The 21,660-nt window shown below is 31.7% G+C and overlaps 2 protein-coding genes across 2 annotated transcripts; one reads left to right on the top strand and one right to left on the bottom strand.

Moving 5' to 3' along the window:
• Positions 1-844: 844 nt before the first annotated feature.
• On the bottom strand, positions 845-7,036 carry LOC105144786 (uncharacterized). The gene is made up of 3 exons (XM_011053939.2): positions 5,480-7,036; positions 5,114-5,334; positions 845-4,208 (listed from the first exon to the last, which is right to left on the bottom strand). Exons 2-3 carry the CDS (start codon positions 5,305-5,307, stop codon positions 2,960-2,962), a joined length of 1,443 nt encoding a protein of 480 aa, XP_011052241.1. The 5' UTR covers positions 5,308-5,334; positions 5,480-7,036; the 3' UTR covers positions 845-2,959.
• A 147-nt stretch (positions 7,037-7,183) lies between these two features.
• On the top strand, positions 7,184-20,114 carry LOC105144787 (protein GPR107). Its single transcript, XM_011053940.2, has 10 exons — positions 7,184-7,424; positions 9,545-9,685; positions 11,495-11,652; positions 11,820-11,971; positions 14,535-14,770; positions 14,843-14,976; positions 15,058-15,325; positions 15,848-16,120; positions 16,225-16,397; positions 16,696-20,114. The coding sequence occupies exons 1-10, from the start codon at positions 7,326-7,328 to the stop codon at positions 16,838-16,840; spliced, it is 1,779 nt and encodes a 592-aa protein (XP_011052242.1). The 5' UTR covers positions 7,184-7,325; the 3' UTR covers positions 16,841-20,114.
• Positions 20,115-21,660: the final 1,546 nt, after the last annotated feature.

The following is a 21,660-nucleotide window of genomic DNA, read 5'->3' as shown; positions in this document are numbered from 1 at the left end:
ATAGTTGGCAAAAATTACTATAAATTATAATTAAGTATGGCAAATACAACCACTTTTTTTTTAAAGAGAGACAGAGAGAGTGTATGTATGTTCGAAGAAAGTTAACTTAATTTTGTCTCTCTACAGAAAGAGTTCATAACGCTAATTAATTTGATAACGTCATTGCGTAAAACATCCTCGAATCGGGAGAAGCAAACATTATCCGATGTCGTCAAAACGGATGTAAGGAATGACGCTAGGTAACCAAGCTGAAAATTGTTGGTTCGAATTCGCGTTAATCTTCGCGTTTATCTTCGGTGACACCTTAGCAGTCACGTGTACGCACAGGATGTCTGTGTCGCCACAAGCCTTTAGCTTAATCGTTAAAAAAGATGAGTCAAACAAAAATTAACTTCATTCCGACAAACAGGAAATGTTCTCCAGGTTCCCTTGGAGTTTCGCGTTTTCCAAGGAAGGGGGAAAGAGCATCGAAGGATTGCTATAATAAACTAATCGATTTTCATAAATATATACAAATACGTATATGAACTTTCTATTTCCCGTCACGAGACATTCGGGGAAGTGATGTAAAGAGGGCGAATTGTAAGTCCTACGATGTAATCATGTAATACACATAGTTTTGCGTGTTAAAAGACGGACGTAACTTCTGACTAGTTGCGTCACATCTCATCGGTGCACGTAAGAAGCAAATGAGAGATACTTTTTTTTATCCTGCAGACGTAACGTCACAAAATAAAAATTTTAACTGATTGATCCCTCTTTTTAAGTTGCGTCACAAGAAAATCACATAATGGCTTAATTAAGGGAAAAAGAAATGGGCTGTAATGAAGATTAAGATTGCATCTTGATGATTAAATAATCCTGTATATTAGAAAAGCACTGGTAAATGCTAATGTGTACAAAGTCGTTTACAAAATATTCAACTTACTTCCGCGTCCATCAGTCGACCACAACTTGTAACATCTAAGAGAATTACTAACTATATGAATAGAGTCGCTCAAAATTACTACCAATTCCGTATTTTTAACGTTTTCTCCGATCTCTCTTATTTCTTTGCTTGAAAACTTTTATTTACAAAGAAATATTAAATTTTTTTTTATTATATTATTTAATTATAATAATTATTATAATATAATAATATGTAATACAATAATATATAACATAATAATAATATATTATATTATATTATAATAATATTATAATTTATAATTATTATATTTTTTCTTATCATTATATATTATTATATTATTTCATATTATTATAATTTTTCTTATCAATCTAAAGAAATCCTTTTCGCTATATGTATAATCAATGTTCTAGTTGAATTATTTATTTTTCATAAATTAATATTTAAAAGTCATAAGTATAAAACGAAAACTCTATAATTTGTCCATAATGTAAATCTACATAATCTAATTACTATAAATTGAAATATAAATAGATTGAGCAAAATAGTTCCCAAAAATACAAGTAGCAAGTTTAATGTACCTCTAAAAGACGTCTATCCTAAGATGAGAATAGTTAATTAAAGGCACTGACTGCAATTCTGACCACATTCTGACTCATCATCATCAAATTTGTAACTTAAAAATAAAATATTCTTAATAATCTTTTTCAAGATTTGACACTTAATTCTTCCCTCACTTATTCCTAAGTAGAGATAGAATGATGTCTATGGGTGCGGTCGAGTTGCCACTACGAATGCTTTGAAGCATTTGATTGACCATTCGGAAGAAAGAATTTTACTAATTGACCAATCGAATAATGCTTCGAAACATTCATAGCGGCAACTCGACCGCACGACTATTTTATGTAATCGATAAGAAATTCTTTCTTTCACATCTTGGAAAAATTTTACTTACCTACCTAGAAATACAATCGAGCGACTTTTTGATTGCACAAGAGTGATCAGTAGTAATAACGTAACATTCATACTTTGGGTATAATGTGTCATTAGTTAACATACGTAATATCGCTTACAAATTATTATGAGTCCAAATGCAATACAGAAAGAAAGTTTCAAAGTCCGCGACATTTTATATGTCGTATATGTCGTGTATTGGAAATCTTAAACCATATGAGTTCGCTCAATCGTGCGAAACTACGAGTAGATTACGCGTTTCATCGAACGTAAGTGATTCGATATCGCCTGCAAAAATTACTGCTCGAATCTTCAATATTCACAATCCGGAAGTAATGCACATGAAAATTTCATCATGCGTTCAAGTCCATAGACCGTGAACGTCATATTCGTGTCCAAGCTGGCTTTCACTAATGAAATTGGCTGCTCGATCTCTTTCCATAAATTATCAAAATTGTCCTTTAACGAAAAATCGGCGAGAAGGTCGACAATCATTTAATTAATCAAAGCGAAAATGCGTTTTAAAAAATATTTACATTCAGAAAATATATTCGCTCAATAAGAACTACTTATTAGGTCTTAAGATTATCACAATACATAAAGTGCTTTCCAATTGTAAAATCATTACACACTTTCGTGAACACGGCGACACAAAGTTCTAATTATCGTCATTGACACATATCTGTACTCAGTCCAAAAGCTACTAGTCGATTATGTAAGCTTGTATTTTTGTGACAATTACATATTACTAATCACTAAATAAGATTGGAAGATAATGGCCTTCATTCAATACAGGTGAAAAAAATTATCTTTAACCTAATTTTATACTTAAATCATGTACAGCGACGCATTTGTTCTAATTGAGTCGTCACAATGCTACATTTTACTCCTGTGTACATTTGTGTTAAAATATGTGTACATTTGTGTTAAGCAATTGGAAAGTACTCATATAGTAATTGAAACAATTACATAAAGTATATATACAAAAAAATGCGCGTCGAAGTCAGATATTTGTTATGTCAGTCATAAAATACATAATGATTTCATCAGTCTTTTCATTTCGTCTTTATAAGGAATTCTATCGATCAATTTTTACATTCATTCATGTTGCCTACCGATCAGCTGAACATACCTGTAGGCCCTTTTACAACCAGCCTGATGTATCAACAGATTCTCTTTAACAAGATCAAATTGTTTTTCGTTGAGCGTCAACTTGCTCTCTTTGATCGCATCTATAATGCAACCCTCTAAAGCATTCTCGTTCAAAGACTCATAGAAAAAAATTTCAACTTCGATACTTTTGTTGAGAAAAGCGTTTTTTATTACGGCTGCATCGTAAAGCCGATTTCTTATTCGTATCTCGAGGTTATTTAAATCTTCGAAGTTGAAAATGGCCAGTACGGTCACGAAGTGATTCTTATACGTGTCTCGACGGGCCTCTAGAAAGTTTACAAAGTCCGTCAAATCGTGTTTTTTCAAATTTTCCAGGATAATTAGATTCGGATATAAGAGAGGAACGTTGATGTCGTTCACGGCTTCCAATGGCGGGAAATACTGACGAATAGCATACTTTCGCGGGAAATTCCTTCTTATAATATCTACCGTGTATGATTTACCGACGCCTGTATCACCAAAGAGGACTATCACTTTGAAGGAGGGTACATCACTCTGAAGATATTCACAGAGTTTCTGCAAGTTGTTGTGACCATAAATCCGTTCCTTCAATTCAACAACGGCATTCGCAAAATCATTGCTATGCTTGCGAGTCTCCTGATTTTCATACAAGTACACCGAGATAAAAGTCACGAGTATCGTAGATAATAATAGTAAAAACATAGAACGTTTGCAGAAGAAAAAGTTCTTTTTCAGTAGACGTTTAGCTTGAGAATCTTCGCGTTTGTCGCAGCTATTAGCAGTAGAAATGGCAGAAGAATCAGACGGAGCAATTGGATGGAGATTGTCTAATACATCATCATCCTTCCATTTTTTCGTAGGTGTTATATTGTCTTCGTTCACAGGATTTGAGCCCTGTCTCTTCTCAGGTTTTTGTTTCTCAGATTTTATTTTCAATTTTGGGCGCAAACTAGTCTTCTTTGAAAAAATAACAGATTTAATTGTACCAGCCTCTTCTGGTTGACATATAGTATATTCTTCTGTTGATTGACTCGCTGAATCAACTTCCATATCTTCCAACTGATCTTTCATTGATGTAGTGTTTCTTATAAACGATCCTGAATTACATTGCATGCTCCAGTTTAGGTTTTCAATACCATGATTGTAGTGTGGAAAAATCCATGTATTCACACGGTCACTGTTAACTTTCAACATCCTATCTTGGAATCTTATGCTGCAAATAATATTTTATTATCCATTCGGCATTATATCTATAAGTCATATTGATTACATGTGTCATGTTCAAATTGAATTCAGCATTCATTTTATGAATTCGATATGTATTACCACAGCAATAATTGTGTATGGGAGAAGTCCCAATGACCTTATCTTAACATATGTTCTCAAAATCATGTCTCTAAAATTTGTGGCACACGATGCTTGTTTTTCTGCTGGATTAGAATCTTATTATCGTATTGGCTGATACTGGCACTAACAGCATCGCAGCCAATACGGTGTCAAGATTCTAATCCAGCTAGCAATTCAACAGGAAAATAAGCATGCCATATCGTATGCCGCAGATTTAAGTGACCTCTAACAAATTTTAGTAATCGCTCATTATTTGTTAAAAAATTATTAATAAAATAAGTTTTATAAATATGAAATATTTATACATATATAAAATTACACATATTTAGCTTAACGTATGTATATACACATATATATGTATATAAACATATTTATCTTTCTTGACTTTATCTCACATTTCCCTCTACTTACAAAATATTAAAGACACATTTATATTGTCAATTTTATGTCAACAATTAAGTCAAACACTTCTTGGCAGGAAAGAAGCGTTAGATGGCTCTCACTTTGTATAAAATATCTTTATACCATTTTGACATAAAAGAAGAGTATCATGTAAATTATATAGCAGAATATATGAAAAACATATAATAAAATATATACTTTGTGTTTAAAAATTACCTTTTACTTATCAAAATTGTTTTGCTAATTTTTTAATGAATAACGAATGATAGCTAAAACATGTTGGAGGTTACTCAGTCATAACAATATATATCAAAGTCAAGGTTATGGGGGCTGATTCCTCCATGCACAATTATCAAATAAAAAAAATACCTTAATTCTTTGTTGCTCCCATACAGTTCGCAACTGTATGGTCTGATTAAAGCATGTGAATTGTCGCTCGTGTCGTTTTTCAACGATTGGTTATTGGATGGTAACAATACAGGTAAAGTATTTGATCTAACTCGTTCTGTCTCAGATGAACGATAAACTTTCCAAATATTTTTGAAATCTTTATCCTCCTCCATAATATTTCGAAGAAGATCTAAGGTTTCCTGCGAGAAAGACATATGACAATAAGAAATAACCTATAAACTATAATAACACGTTTACATTTATCTGTGCCCCTCGTTTTTGCCCCACAAATCGGAACATTCCGAGAGATCTTTAATCAAAGAATTTATCTGATTTCATTTTTACCTTGAGTTGAGCAAAATTGAGCAAAAGTACTCGAGAATTAGGATATCACACTTGGTTATCAACGTATAAATAAATTAAGACTCGGGATGAGTGAGGAAACGCTTTTTCAACTCGAAACTCGAATTCCAAACGCAACTATCGCAAGTACCGCAACTGAATTAAGTGTGAGTCGATCAGCTGACATATGGTTGTAGTCACAAAAACTCCAATCGTCCTAGATCACTTCCTTCGTCGAGCGTCCTAGCCAGCATAGCCTAGTAGCCTATTTATGTTCAAAATATGGATACGCGACGCTAGCGATCTAGTCCATCTAATATCTATCACTTCGAGTTATCATGAATGACAAAATTATTGAAAGTTCCTCGCCCAATTATCAAATTACACTTATCTTTTCTCACAGCCTTTAGATTTTTTTTGTAATGTAAAAATTAAAGTGCAAACTTGGAAAGATCAAACGTATCTGTTTTTTTCAAGCTACACTACATTGTATTATCTACACTCGCGGACCGAAAGGTGTAAACTGTAAAGCAAACATGCCCGAAGAAGAAAGAATAAGCTACAGGGCGTCGCCGTCTCCCCGATGAAAATTTTTCATATTAAAATTTTTCATATTAAAATTTTTCAAAATTTTTCAAAATTTTTATATAAATTTCAAAAATGTTTAGAAATTTTTAAATAATTTTATAATTTTCTAGAAAATTTCTTAATTGTTTATATAAATAATTTCTTAATTTGTTTATATACAAATTGGAACACTTCAGAATAAATGTCGAAGTCTGCATCTTTTCTAGAATTCTTATCAAATATGAACACTGAAACATTTTTAGATTTCTAAAGTTTTTTATTCTAAAATTTCCGATAAAATATTAAAAAGTTTAAAAAAAATTTTTAACATCGAGAATAACCCGATGGAGGTCGAAACATCTGTTTGAATTTTGTTGTTTATAAAAAAATCTTACAAAACATTCAAAGTAGTTCGTAATCTCATTTTATTTAATTTATTGAACTATTGAATCGTTTTCTCTATTGATTCTAAAAAAAAAGTTTAATGTAATTTTTTTTCAAAAAATATAAATAGAATAAGAAATCTCAGAAATTTTAGAATATTTCAGAATTGACATATATACAAAATTCTAAGAAAGGCTGTAGACTTTCTCAATATTTTCGAAAACATGTTCAATTCGTATAAAAATTCTGAAAAAAATGTTTAACAGGCCGGCCCTGGCGGACACAATGAAACCGAGGCTACGTTCGATATTCATGCCAGTATTGAAAATCTATAGTGTACGTAACGTATACTATAGATTTTCAGTACAGGCAATGAAAATCGGAACGTAGTCCACGATACGACAACAGGATTCGCGTAAAAAAAAAGAAAAGAAAAATTGTTTGACGTTTTTCTTGACCAGCCAGAGTAGCGCGCTGGGCCTAATTAAAATTCAGGCGCACGCGGTCCGATTCACATGTTCCTTCGTTTTACTCCAAGTAGAACAACAAGTCATCACAATAACGACAAAATGAATTAAAATAAATCCCGATTGATCGAAAAGTGACTTTTTATAATCACTTTGGAGCCATTTGAATATTATAATGTCATCATGATTTTTAGTTGTTCTGTTTGACTGTAACACTGCGGATCACGCAAAGTATCAGCGGTCCAGTCCGATGGTTCCGGTCGTACCAGTCCAGTCAACCGAGATTGCCTGAACCACCTCAGTTCCTGCTCGCGTATCGACGAGCAAAGGCGAAGAGGATTTTCTAACGCGGCGCGCGACGTCCTCCCTTGTGATGTGACACCCGGTGTAGTAATCGACGGTGCGGCAGCGAGAAGAGCCGAGAAAAGAAAATGCAGCGGTCAAGCGCGGTTGTCCTGGCGCGCGTTTGCCTGTCACTTCTGCTGCTGGTGGCCGTGGCAAGCGCGAGGATCCACAAGCTGGACATACGGGTTGGTTACGTCTTCCAGACGGCGCCGTCCGTCATTATCGTTATCATGCGCCTTGATTGCTACTTGGAGAAAGAAGGTGACACGCACGGGCTTCGAAACGTGTCTACGAGTTTATCGAGTGTCACTTTATTGATGAGTGGGCAATTTTTACGCGCGATGCAAAATAGGTCCTGCGACGGGAAAATCGAAGGACATTGCGATACACACATATAAAACGACGGCCACAAAGCCGTCGAAACGAACGGTGTCATCGACAATATCGTGCGCGCGTCGATAATTCCGAAACGCAACGCGTTATTACGCTGATGTAGTTTACGTCATGATTGTCGGATTTATCAACTGTGCGGTTGTAACTGACGCTAGACAGCTGATAGACACATCTGACTGATGCTTATGCAATGGTTCTTTTCAAAGGAAGAATCATCTTAGGTAGCATAAGCTGACGTTTTTTGTCTGGGTTTTAGAAGACATCCTTTGCACTCAAAAAAAAACATAGTGGTAGCAACTATGAAAGTGACAACTATACAAATTTTTATATGTATATAGAATTGATGCACATATTATTTATAGTTAAACAAACTATTATATAATAAAACCATTATATGCAATACTATAAAATAATTTGTTTAACTGTATGTGTACATTTAATTTTACGTATAAAACTTGTATAGAATTGTCATCTTTATAGTTACTATATATTTTTTTTTCTCTGAGTGCAGAGGATCCAAACAAGAATCCGAACATGAAGATAAGCTGACATGAAGATTGTCTGAGACTAGCAAAGCTGACATTTTTTGTCTAGGATAATTATAGAAGAAATCGTCTGTCTCAAAGAAACACATGATAACTATGTACAAATTTTATATATATATACAGAATTAATGCACATACATTAGTTAAACAAAGTATTTTATATAATTATTACAATTAAAATAATTTGTTTATAACTATGTACATTAATTCTATGTATATGCTTATACAAAAAATTGTTATCGTATGTTATTCATAATGGCTACCACTTGTTTTTCTGAATAAATAGAATTCCTTCAAACAACAATCACTAGATAGCAAGCTGACTTGAAGTTTTTTATCTGGGATAGTTCTAAAAAGAATTATCTGCCATCAATTATATGCACTCAATTGAGAAAATTATAGTGACTATATAAAAGTGACAATTTTTTCTTCATAAGTTTTATATATTATTATATAGAATTAATGTACACACATATACATTAATTCTAGTTAAACATACTATTTTAAAATAACTACATCTATAAAACAGTTTATTTAGAAATATTATGTGTGTGCACATTAATTTTACATATAAAATTTGTATAAAATAAAAAAAGCCCTTATAGTTACTGCCACTGTTTTTCTTTAAATGCAGAGAATTCCTTCAAATAACAAATTATTTTACTCTTGACAAGATTTATATGTAAAATTAGTGTGCATAATCGAACAAACTATTTTATTTTTGCAATTAGGGTTATTACTTAATTTTGACAATTTTGAAGATTGAAGCTTCACTGAAAAAATTTAAATCTTCGAAAAATATATTTGTGCCAATAGAAAATAACAAATATATATTCGTAAATATATTCGTATATTTTTAACGAAAATGTATTACTATTCATCACATTAAATTAATTATTATAATTTCGATACTTCAAAGCTTTAAAGATCGTAGTTTCGAAGTTTGAATGTTTGCTTCGAAACCTTCGAAGCAAATCACCAGACCTAGTTTCAATAACTATAAAATAGTTCATTCAATTATATATATGTACATTGATTCTATATATACAAAATTTGTACAATTGTCACTTAAACAGTTGTCACTTACATTTTTTTCTCTGAATGTGGACAATCGCAATGTACACTGTTACGAATTACTCTAATTTGTGCGATTACGTAGTATGTGCCTAGGAAAAATTTCCAGAGGTTTTCCCATAAAGAGGAAAGCCGAAAAATGTCGACGTACGAGTCGTCGGACCCTTCGCACATATCTGTTCTTTTTCAGATCCTCTGCCGAAGAATGATTCTTTGATTCTCTCGCTCTCCCTTCTCATTCTTGCCAAAATGCATACTCGTTCTCGCTCACGGAAGTATCATTCGTATTTCAGAAGGACGGCAGGCACTACATCACCCTGAGCACATTTGGCTTCTACAAAGGCGGCATTCTGACCGTGAATCTCATGAACTTCAAGTTCGAGCCGGCGGACGTCAACAAAAAGCTGACACCGGAAAGCGCGAGCAAGGCCGTGGTAAGTTGCTAATAATAATCGGCCTGTAATTTCCGCAAACTATATACGCATACATTTCTGTGCGTCTGCGGTACATTGTGCAGTCATTTGGATTTCAAAAAATTTGCAAGAAATTTTCAAGGCAATGCTTTTTTAAGAAATTATTAGAGAAACAACCCTGGCCAAGAAAAAAAATTTGTATGAGAAAGTAAAGAAAAATTACTTAATTAGTAAAGAAAGATTGAGACGAGATCTTAAAAATTTTATATTCTATGAAAAACTAGTAATGTCTAAAATCTTGTTTCAATTAGTTTTTCATAAAAGCTTTTCCGCCAGGGAAGAATTGTTCTGTGAAATGTAAGGAAATCAATCCTGACATAGCTCTTTTAATTTTGATGTCTTGCAATATTGTCTCAGAATTAGCGATAATTTTCCGTCATAATATAATAATATTATATAATATATAATAATATTATAACGGAAAATTATCGCTAATTAAAGCTCAAAGTTAATTAAAGCTCAAGTCTATCTCTCAATTAAAGCTTAAAGTTACTAATATATATATATTAGTAACTTTAAGCTTTAAATTTTAATTGAGAGATAGTGACTTTGCAACAATGCGATACATCGCTCTGTTGTACAGCAACAGACACCTGTTTCTGTCTTCCGCACTCACGAGGAGAGCCACCCGCGTTTATAAATAAGTGCGCGAGTATGCGGATGTATCATCGCCTTGTTAGACTCATGAGTGACTTGTTCAGGCTTGTAGCACAGAGCGTAAACTGCCATATGAAACCTGTCACTTCTTTCGTACTTCATGTTGTCATTGATTTATTATCTCCGAAGCGGTAATCCTTATTTGAACCATCATGTTATCTATTCTTTGTGCGAAAAATCCTTGTTTTTTATCTACTTCTAATTTTATAACTTTATTTATACATCGCTTTATTAAAATATAATAGAGAACGCGTTATCTTTTTAGCAAAATAAAAAAATCAAGTACAATGTTGCGTTGGAAAAGTAACGCAAAAATTAGCATTTTTTAAATAATGAAAGGAAATCGACTTTCATGAAAAATTGTAATGTTATTATTAAATTGTTATTATGAGAAAATGCATACGCCAAGTATACACGCATATTAATAACGATAGTTGCTATTGATCGATTATTCAATGATAATATTTTACTAAATCGTAAAGTTACAAATGCGTTTGTTTAAATAACTTAATAATTCTTTTCATTTTTTAAATTGTGGCATCCCCCTGGCACTTATTCGACGCCCTAGAACTCAAACCCCAAAAGCTCGCCCATAGATTAACGCGTTGATCTTTTATTGGCTAACCACAAATTGGCTAACCAAAAAGGCATGTTCTGTGTGAGTTACAGCTGCTGCGGTCTAATAGTTACGCCATAAAACTCAAACAAATCGCTGCGCTTGTTTAGCTGACACACTATCATGTCTCCAGATGTGTATTCTTAAATAGTGCATGCATACTTTTTTTGAGCGATCTTACCCTATCACTAATGTTTTCTGACTAATGTTTTCTGCAGTTTAGATAGCAGAAATTATTTGCAGTAGTTAAAAAGAACCTTTTGTAAAAATTATTTAGGAGGACTAAAAATAACTTAAATGGGGAAAGCGGGCGAAAAGTGCTCTGCCTCTCCTAAGTTGGCGTCTATGTAATTAAAACGTTGTTTCAATTCAAAGAATTTTAAAAAATATTCTATTGAAAAATTGCTAATTCTGAGATGTGTCATTGTTCTATTAACACAATAAATGATTGTAAAATCATGAGATTGATATGAATGGCATTTTTGTTTTGTTCGCAGTTCGGATTCAGCTTGGGTCGAACGCTCATCGATGCCATCAATCCATACGTGCACAATCATTTGGACGGATGCTTGCTGCAAAATGTTTCGAACCTCAGGACAGAACAGAAAGATGACAGCTCGATTATATATTTTACCATGGACTTGAAAAACTTAACGTATGTATACTACACTTTTAAATATGTAAATTTTTGTATGTAGTATAATGTTATTTTTATATGGAAACCTATGAAAGCGAACACATATACGAAGACATTTTAATACGCTTTGAAATACAAGAAGAGTAACACTTTTTGAGATTTGTAATTCGATTTCAATGCTGCAGGATGCAGGTGAACTGCAGTAACAATGTGCATGCGGCGCACATTTACAGGGATCTCAGTGCGGTGTTAATGTATCGAACAAAGAGAAGTTCGCTGTCGGCGAGATTCAGCGATACCGCGCTTTTCCCACGGAGAAAACGGAATACGTCGCACGGTGAGTCGCATTATGTATTAGATTGCGTGCGAAGTTATTTCCACCCCTTCACGCGGCAGCTAAAGCTATGCATGATGTGGCATGTCAGCGCAAGAGTAAATATCGCTAACAAATGTCGGAACATACACGTGTCGCGTCTGCGTCTCATCGATTTTTCATGTCAATCCGATAATATTTCTCACTTGTAATATGATGCAAGCTACGTTTATACTTGAAAATGTTGCACAATATGTGTCACATATGCATTAGGCTTGCAACATTTGGCATATGCTTTTAAAAACATGGTAATTATATGAAAAGAAAGATAAATTACAACAAATATCTCATTTCCACGCGTTACACAATCCACGGATTGATCTTATATGCGATTTGCCTTGAAAAATTTCGATCCAAGTGCCATTAGTATTTGCTATGAATAGAGCAATGAAATCCTATCCAGGACATACGCAAAAACGAGGTCTGGTAAATGTTATCAGCAATTCGTGTGGTGTACATCGAAAATAAACCATCACGGCATTTGCCAGATATTTTCGACACTTCCCCACCGCCCAACATTAGAAATGTAAACTGCAACGGGTACAACAGGTGCAAACTGGAGACTTGGCTTATGATCCTGAAAGATATGATGAGACATACATTTGCCATACAGCAATTATTATCCTGACAATTTCATTTTGAGACACAGCAATTGATTATTATCATTCCACAATATTACGACGCGCATATTTAAAAATAATGCAATATTATAAATGAAAGAAAAACCTTAAATATATAATTATTATAATTTTATTATTATATTATGTTTAAGAATGTTTGCAAAGAGGCCAAACAACGCACAAAGAGTACGATATCTTGAATCAATATACTAATAAAGTAAAATAATAATAAAGTATTAATAAAGTACTAATAAAGTAAACTAATGCAGAGTATTTCTTGGATTTTCTACAATAGTGATCACCTAAGTTTTAAGTCATAAGACATTAATGATTTATTGTAGAAAGCTCATTAAATATTATTTAATATTTTAGAACTTGACTTCTTAGGAAGTCACTTCATGAAGAAAAATTTGTATATGATGGTTTCAAAAATCTTAGAGATAAAAGGGTTAAAAATTATATGAAATTATTTTTTTTTATTTTTTAAACGAAAAGAGTTTTTTTCAGTTGAACCAGTAAATAGGCAGAATACCTTTATTTTTTTATATATAGCCGTTTTATAAAATGTTAATAGCGTCGAAATAAGATTTAAGTGTAGTACATTATTGTTCCAAATTTTTTTGATCAAACAACGATTATAAACAAAAAAAATGAAGATAATACACTTTATCTATATTTAATATTAGGTGTTGGAATTAATTCGTAGCGTTTTACAAGTGATGGGAAGTACTTTCATTAATGTATTTTTTAATGCTCATGTGAAATAAATAACATTCTTTCATTAAAAAACGCTACGAATTAATTCCAACACCTAATAATTTTTAAAAATTTCTCTTATTGTTTAACAGCTAAAAAAGAAGAATAGCTTTATAAGACTTTTGACATTAGGATTTTCTCTGAAACAAGATCTTTGAGACCATATATATTTATATAAATTTTTCATGAAATAATCTCAGAAATCGATTCCTAAAATATTAGAGAAATACTTAAAGAAATATTTCGTATAAATATAAACTACATAATTTATAAATATAAATTATATAATTTGAAGAGATATTTTATATGATAAGTGAATTTACGATATTCGAGGTGCATATTCCGCGCATTATTCGGATGGATGCTTTTAACGATGATCAATGAGCATCATGCGGTCACGAGACGACATCGATGATCGAACACCGCCAAAGATGAGAGATGCTATAATTAACGCAACTCGTCCCCGATCTTATAAATAACGTGAAACTCAAGTATTTTGAAAGGTTCGGTTAGGTAACTGTCTCTTTTGCGCTTACATTAATACATCTATCATCGGCAACATCTCATCTTAATTGTCATTCGCGAACATGCTGACTCATCCAAGCAATAACATGAGACTGTTCCACCTGTCAGTTGAGTCTTTCAATCCTTTTTTTCAAGAACTTATTGTTAAATAAAAATTTTCAATATAAAATAAATTAAACTAAAAAGACAAATATAATAATAAGGCGATGCGCGAATAAAAAATTCATATAAAGAGGACATATATCGCCTTGACTTGAATTTCCTTTTTTATATTAGTTATAAATAATATGTAAAATTGTATTTTTATATAATAATTCGCAGATAGCATAGAACATTTTAGTAGAATATTATAGCAGCGTAGCAACTTCGTTCTTTTCATTTAAAAACTGTAGTTAAGAAAAAAACGATAATTTCATAGAATTTTTAACACCTTGGATTTTTTAAATCAGACTTTTTGTGCTCATATACATATTCATATGAACTTTCCTTTATAAAATGACTTCTCAAAAATTAATTCTTGAAATGTTAAACTGTATGCTTAAAAAAAATACTTGTATTATTTCACAGTAAAATATTATTTTTAATATAAATATTATTTTTAATATAACTTGTGATTTTTCTATCAGTGGTCGAGAAGGCCGTTGTTCATGGCGTTGACCAGAGGCTGAGGTCGGATAGCAACGCGTGCTCCCGTCTCAGATTACCGATGACGATGGAGACGACGTCCACGGGCGAGAGATCGTATAATACGAGCCTCGTTATGTATGTCGCCAATGAGGATGAAGAGGGCCTGTACAATCTCTATTTTCATAACTGTCAGAATTACGATAATAACAAGGAACCACTACTCGTAGATTTCACGGTAAGATTATCTAAGAAAACAATTAGAGATTGGACGATCGTTCGTCACGATGAAGAAACATTTCTCTCATAGGTGGAAATAGCAGAGACTAATAACGACAACTTCCTCAGCGCCGGTGAAATGCCGTTGCCAGCTCTATACTTTACGATGGCGCTACTTTTCTTCTTGTCTGGCTGCTTCTGGGTGTTTATTCTTAATAAAAGCAAGTAAGAGAAATGACATAGATATGCGAGACATTAGTAGAACAGAGTTGAACAGAATGTAAATGTTACTTTCGTGATATTCAGGCATTCTGTATTTAAAATTCACTACTTAATGGCTGTCCTGGTGTACCTGAAGTCTTTCTCATTGCTGTTCCATGGTATAAATTACCACTTTATCCAAACTAAGGGTGAGCATGTCGAGGCGTGGGCGATTTTATACTACATTACTCATCTGCTCAAAGGCGCCGTTCTCTTTATTACTATTGTGCTTATTGGTACGGGATGGAACTTTATAAAGCACATTCTCTCAGACAAGGAAAAGAAACTCTTCATGTTGGTCATACCATTGCAAGTAAACATCGCTGTCTTTTATTTATTTATAGTTTAAATAAATTTTTCTGCATCAGTAAAAAGATCAATTGGAATCAATCTTTTATAAAAATCAATTGTTTTTTTTTAGCAACATATTTTGATTAAAATTAAAATCATTAACATTAACCTTGAAAAATGTAAATACAAACTTCGTTCTTCCAAAAACTTGGAATAAATTAGTTTAACAAAATTTTAAAATATTTCTTTTTTATACAGAACTCATTTCATTTTTATCTCTGTGTCTATTGTTAAAAAAATCCTCTAATAATTTAGACATTTTAATAATGGATTTGAACATGAAGATAATCCATATAAAACGCGTAGTTCCTGTATTTGTAGAAAGTATTTGTAGAAGCTTCAAAAACTTATATTTTCTTTTTATTTTCAAGGTATTGAATATCGAAAGCTAAGAAAATGCAAATTGCACATGTAATCGTCTGATGTATGATATAGTAACTGATATAGACTAATGATATAGTAACAGAAATGTGTTTCTCTACAGGTGTTGGCAAATGTGGCTGAAATAATAATTGAGGAAAGCGACGTAGGTAATTTACGTCGCGAAACTTCACGAGACATGTTTATACTCATCGATTTGGTGTGTTGTGGTGCAATTCTATTTCCGGTAGTGTGGAGTATTAGGCACTTAGAGGAGGTCGCTCGCACGAATGATAAAGCGGCGATGAACTTGCGCAAGCTCATGCTATTCAAACATTTCTACATTATGATAGTCTTCTACATATACTTCACTCGTATTATAATGTACATACTCAAGGTACGCGATTTTGTGATTTATGATGATTTGTGTATATTAATCCTATAATAATTGCGAATCACAAACCGTATTTGGATATTTCGATAACAGTCTTTCTTTTATAGATTACGGTGCGTTTTGATTATCAATGGTTGGACGAAACCTTCCGGGAAATGGCAACCTACGCATTTTTCGTTTTGACAGGTTATAAATTTCGACCAGCGTCCGCAAATACGTATTTCACAGTACCGAGCGACGACATAGAACCAGATGACGAAGACGACAAGACCGATGTCGTGTATGTATCAAATTAATCTGTTACACATAAATTCTTATCCCTTTGTTTTTTATGTTTTTCAAGAAAAGAAACTACAAGCTTTACTGTATACAGCATATTTATATATAAAATATATCAAGTTAATGCATGTTAACATCGAAAATAAAAGATTTAACGAATTCAACAATCAAACGAATGCAGCAAAATGTTATATTTTAAAGACTATCTTATTTAGATTTTTAATGACTATTTTGTACTATGAATACTTGCTTAATTTTTTCCCTTTGAAATTCTTTTAATATATTGGTTTCTTTTTTAGAATTTCCGGGGGTAATGGAATCAACAGAGACTTCAGTACAGTGAGCAAAATGCCGAGAGCAGTGAGGTCCGCGATTTCAAAAGTCCCATCTACTGAGGAGGAGCGGCATGCTCTTTTCCATAAGTCTTCTCGTGAATACGACTAAGGATAAATCGTGATAGACTACATTATGACGAATGCGCCTACGATTTGTGAATCGTCGAGGCTACATTTGAAAGGAATACGATGATAGATAAAATAAGGGAAGTAAATATGAAGAGAGAGAGAGAGAGAGAGAGAGTGTGTGTGTGTGCGCGCGTGCGTGCGCGCGTGCGTGCGCGCGTGTGTGCGTATTTTCTATTCTTAAATCTATTTTATATTTCTCAAAAAAGAAAGAAGAGGAAGAAAATACCTTTATATCTGCAAATGTACTAGATTGTTCAAAAAAATATGAATAAGATTATTAAATATGTTGCTTAACAACATTCAACATCTTTTTCAGAAATTTTTATAAATTAAAAATGACAAATTTTTAAAAATATTATGAGATACTATAAGAATTTTTTTTCATTAGGATTATCTAGTCGATGATTAAATAAAATAACGAAGTTATTAAAAATGTGCAAATTAAATGTATTCACTTTTTAATAAAAAGTTCATCGTTTAAAAAAAACTTCTGCTTTTAAGCCTTTGCACTCGAATGGCGGCTCTCAATCGTCACTTGGTTTGATATATAATAGCAGTTCGAATGGCGAGTGAAAGACGACAATGACTGTTTAATATGAGCTAAAAATATAATAGTTTTATAATGTTGATTCATGTATATTTCATTTTATGTCAACTGTAAAAAATTCATCGAGTTCTAGTGAAAAATGCGTCAGTGTTAATAATATTTTGGACTCCAGGAAAAATATATAAAAAAATAAAAGGCTATTATTTCCAAATGAAAGCTCTTTTTACTATTAAAAAGTTAATCTTTCATTAATTTTTGAATAATCTAATATACATATGTCAATATATGTGTTGTATACGTGATAAATAATCGCAGATAGATGAAGTTCACGTTCACCATTGAAATGCTTTATATTTTACATGGTGGAAGAAATTACGAATGTATAAAAAAATTTTTTTAATTAATAACATATTGTGTAATGCTTGCTGCACGAAAAAATATGACGCTGCAATAAACCGTATATAATACACTCTTGAATACTGATGAAGCTACTTACATACTTTCACTGGTTGATATTAAATTCAGCGTGGAACTGTGTTAGACTTTAGTCCCCTTTTTTGCAATGAACAGCTAAAAATGATTGCATCCACAAATGCTCTTTTATATGCTGCTACATCAAAATGAGCGGAATAGATGTGTTCTATTAGGTGTTGGAATTAATTCGTAGCGTTTTACAAGAGATGGGAAGTACTTTCATTAATGTATTTTTTAATGCTCATGTGAAATAAATAACATTCTTTCATTAAAAAACGCTACGAATTAATTCCAACACCTAATACATATATATATACTAGACATTGTATAGAATATGTTATTTTCATGTATATGATATGTAAGTAAAAATGTATTAATTTCATATGTACCATTTTTAACATTGACATTTTCTTTTTCACAAATTTTTTTTCCTTTGAATACTAACGTTTTTTTCTTTCGGAAATAATTTTTATATATTTTTATTAATTAAGATAGTACAATCGCGAATTAAAAACAGTCAGAATTTCTTGAAATTGAAATATATTGTACTAGAAGATTTTGGCACGCTTGTGCAATTATAATGAGATTGACCACATTATTGGGACACAAGCAATTAAAAACTGCACTTCTTATACAAAGTTCATGAAAATGTCACATTTATTTTTGTAGAGCCTAAACTAATAAAATGTTAATAAAAAATGAACATGTGATGAAAGAGTATGAAATGGATGTTGTGAAAAAATTTTTTGCCGTTTAGTTCAGAAAATAGAGTTATGAAAAAAATATAATCTCGCTTTTGTTCGGCATATATGTATAGGCAACTGAAAAAAGTGGAGGATGGCCAGTGAGCATCTGGTAACATTAATCTAGGTCTATCTGAATTAATTTTCGTACGTTTAAACAGGCGCAATTAAAAATTTTCTTTCATTAGCAGGAATGAGAATATCGCCAATAAGAGCGCAATGAAACTTAACTTTTGGATGATAGACCTCTTCTTTTTAACTAAACTTCTTACACGATTCATCTTTTTTCTTTTTCTCTCCAATGTGGAAAGAAAAGAAAGAAAGAAAGATAAGTGCAAAGAAAGAAAGATAAGTGCAAAGAAAGAAATCGTACAAAAACTTTAACTAAAAAGAACAGATTATTGTTGCGAGTGTATTATCTACATACTCATTTTAATATTTCAATATGTTATTTATGGAATTATCGCGGCGCAAATATTTTAAATATGGCCACGTCTGAACAGAACCATACGAAATTTGTCTTAAGAAGAACGTACATCTGGGTTTCTTCCACCATAATATTTTAATGATTTAATCAATCATTTCAATTAATCATTTCACTAAATTGTGGATTTCTCTTTCTGGAATTTTCTTCCATTGTCTACCAATCCAACATTAGTGAGACATTTTTTGTTTTTTGATATCTTTTCTTTTTTTTCTTAGTGAGACATGGTGAGACATGATCATTTCTATTAGGATAATTGCTCATCTTAACGTTCCACGATATTGCGCAATGTTACTCTAACGCAAAGAATGCGAGCAAAGATACGAATGCTTTTTTGATGCGTCTTAATTTTGTAGTCGGTTTTATGTAGGCATTTAGAGAAACATTTCCATTTTCTTCTTTTCCCATGACACATGCGCTGAATATTTTCTTGATATGAGAATCCCAACTTGCGAACAATGGGAATACTTTTCTATCGCGCGATTTGTAATCTTATTCTTAGATAAGCAACCGAATTATAAATAACGGTGCAATAAACTTAACAATATGTGTCCTCTCGCGATATTATGCGATGCTATTGTATTAGGATTATCACTCTTCTTAAACTATATAAAATGTTTTTAATTTGCTTTTTATTTTTAATATTTATATTCATTATTTTGTTAAATATTAATATATTTGTAAATTCGTACATAACATATTTAAATCGAGTTGTATATGTAAATCGAATTTTCTTTGAGAAGAGATCTCTCTAGGAATATTAATCGTTTAGAATCACAGATCGCTGGAAATGTAGATCCGCGACTTACTGCGGTACTTAATATAATATACAGTATTGTCGTCATTGTCGTTACATTCAGGGTCATGTCTATTCCTAAAAACTAGTTGAAAGTTCCAAAAGATGTTGAAAGATAAACGGCCTTGGTTATATTTGTTATTATAATTGTGTCGTATATATCGAATGGGACACGAAAAGTTGAAAACATAAAGCGGATATTTTTATGAACATGCTTTATACATTTTTATTTCTTTCCCCTCCTTCATGTGTACATGTTTGTACCATACATGTACGATAAAATATTATTGGAAATTTATAGTTTCTGTATGTGCAGTTTCCGCAGCATTGCGCAGTGGCGAGCATTGAGTCAAGAAAAATAGCAATGGTAACGCGTACTGTTTACTAATTAATTAATGTAAAATATTAAATTAATGTTAAACGAATATCAAATGAATAATATTTTTTCAATGAAATAAATATTTTTTCTTTAAATTATTATTTCAAATAAATAACAGATGGAAAATAAATATATTAATGAATGTCATTTTTATGACAAATTATACAAAATTTTAATTTAAAAAAATTTTAAAAAAATTATTAGGTGTTGGAATTAATTCGTAGCGTTTTACAAGTGATGGGAAGTACTTTCATTAATGTATTTTTTAATGCTCATGTGAAATAAATAACATTCTTTCATTAAAAAACGCTACGAATTAATTCCAACACCTAATATAATAATATTTATAAACATTTTAAAACTGTTATTTGCTGATTTGGAAAAAATTAGGATTTCCTCTCTAAATTTCTTTGAGTGAAATCTCACTTAAAGAGAGTAAAAATACGACAATTTTTGGAGAAAAATGAAAATATTTCACTTCTTGAAAAAGAGTGATAATTGTCACTTTTTGAATAAAATTTCACCTTAAAGTAGTGAAATCTTACTCCAAAAAAGAAGTGAAATTAAATCTCACTTCTTTTGCTCCTCATATGATGTTTCTCATGTACGCACGCACGCACGCACGTATACAATTTGCAAATATATTTAAATATTTAGTAGAATAAAGTTGGAATTCTAATTGTAAAAAAAACTACATTTAATTTAAAGTTGTAAAGAAAATTTAAATAAATAAAAACGAATCAACTTATAGAGGCCCTCCACCACCCCCAAAAAGTATCCGCGGTTTTTTCATTCAAAAATTGAACAAAAAACCGCGGATACTTTTTTAATGACCCAATATTTGTACAACATTTTTGTTTATACATTTTGCTTATAATATAAGATATCTCGTATACAAAATGTATGCCTATCACAACACAAAATTTATATAATTCAAGAAAATTCGAATTCCGATTTTACCATAAGAATCTTTATATTTTTATTTAACACATCTTTTAATAATACAATGTGTTTATTAATAGGTCCTTGAATGAAAATTTTAATTTGACATCTTCTACTATACATAATAACAGTTGTTGAATTTTAATAAATGAAATTGAATATTCAAACAAGTTAATTTAGCGAATTTTGTCTTATAATACGCGTCTGCATAAAAATGGAATTACGAAGTTATATTTTTTATGCAAATTTTTAGCCCGTTTTTACCAAATATAATTATTAGATTACATTATTACATTATAATGTAAGTATATTCCAAAATCTCTATAATCATTAGCAATTATAGAGTCTTTGAATACATTTCAAACTTTTCAATCATATCATTAAATTAAGATTTAATTTAGCAAAAACGAGCTAGAGGCCCTCCACCACCCCCGC

The sequence above is a fragment of the Acromyrmex echinatior genome, chromosome 18 (genome assembly GCF_024713525.1).
Source record: "Acromyrmex echinatior isolate Ae372 chromosome 18, ASM2471352v2, whole genome shotgun sequence".
Lineage (NCBI taxonomy): Eukaryota > Metazoa > Arthropoda > Insecta > Hymenoptera > Formicidae > Acromyrmex > Acromyrmex echinatior.
The sequence above is the reverse complement of the archived record's forward strand: the minus strand, read 5'-3'. Positions and strand labels throughout refer to the sequence as shown.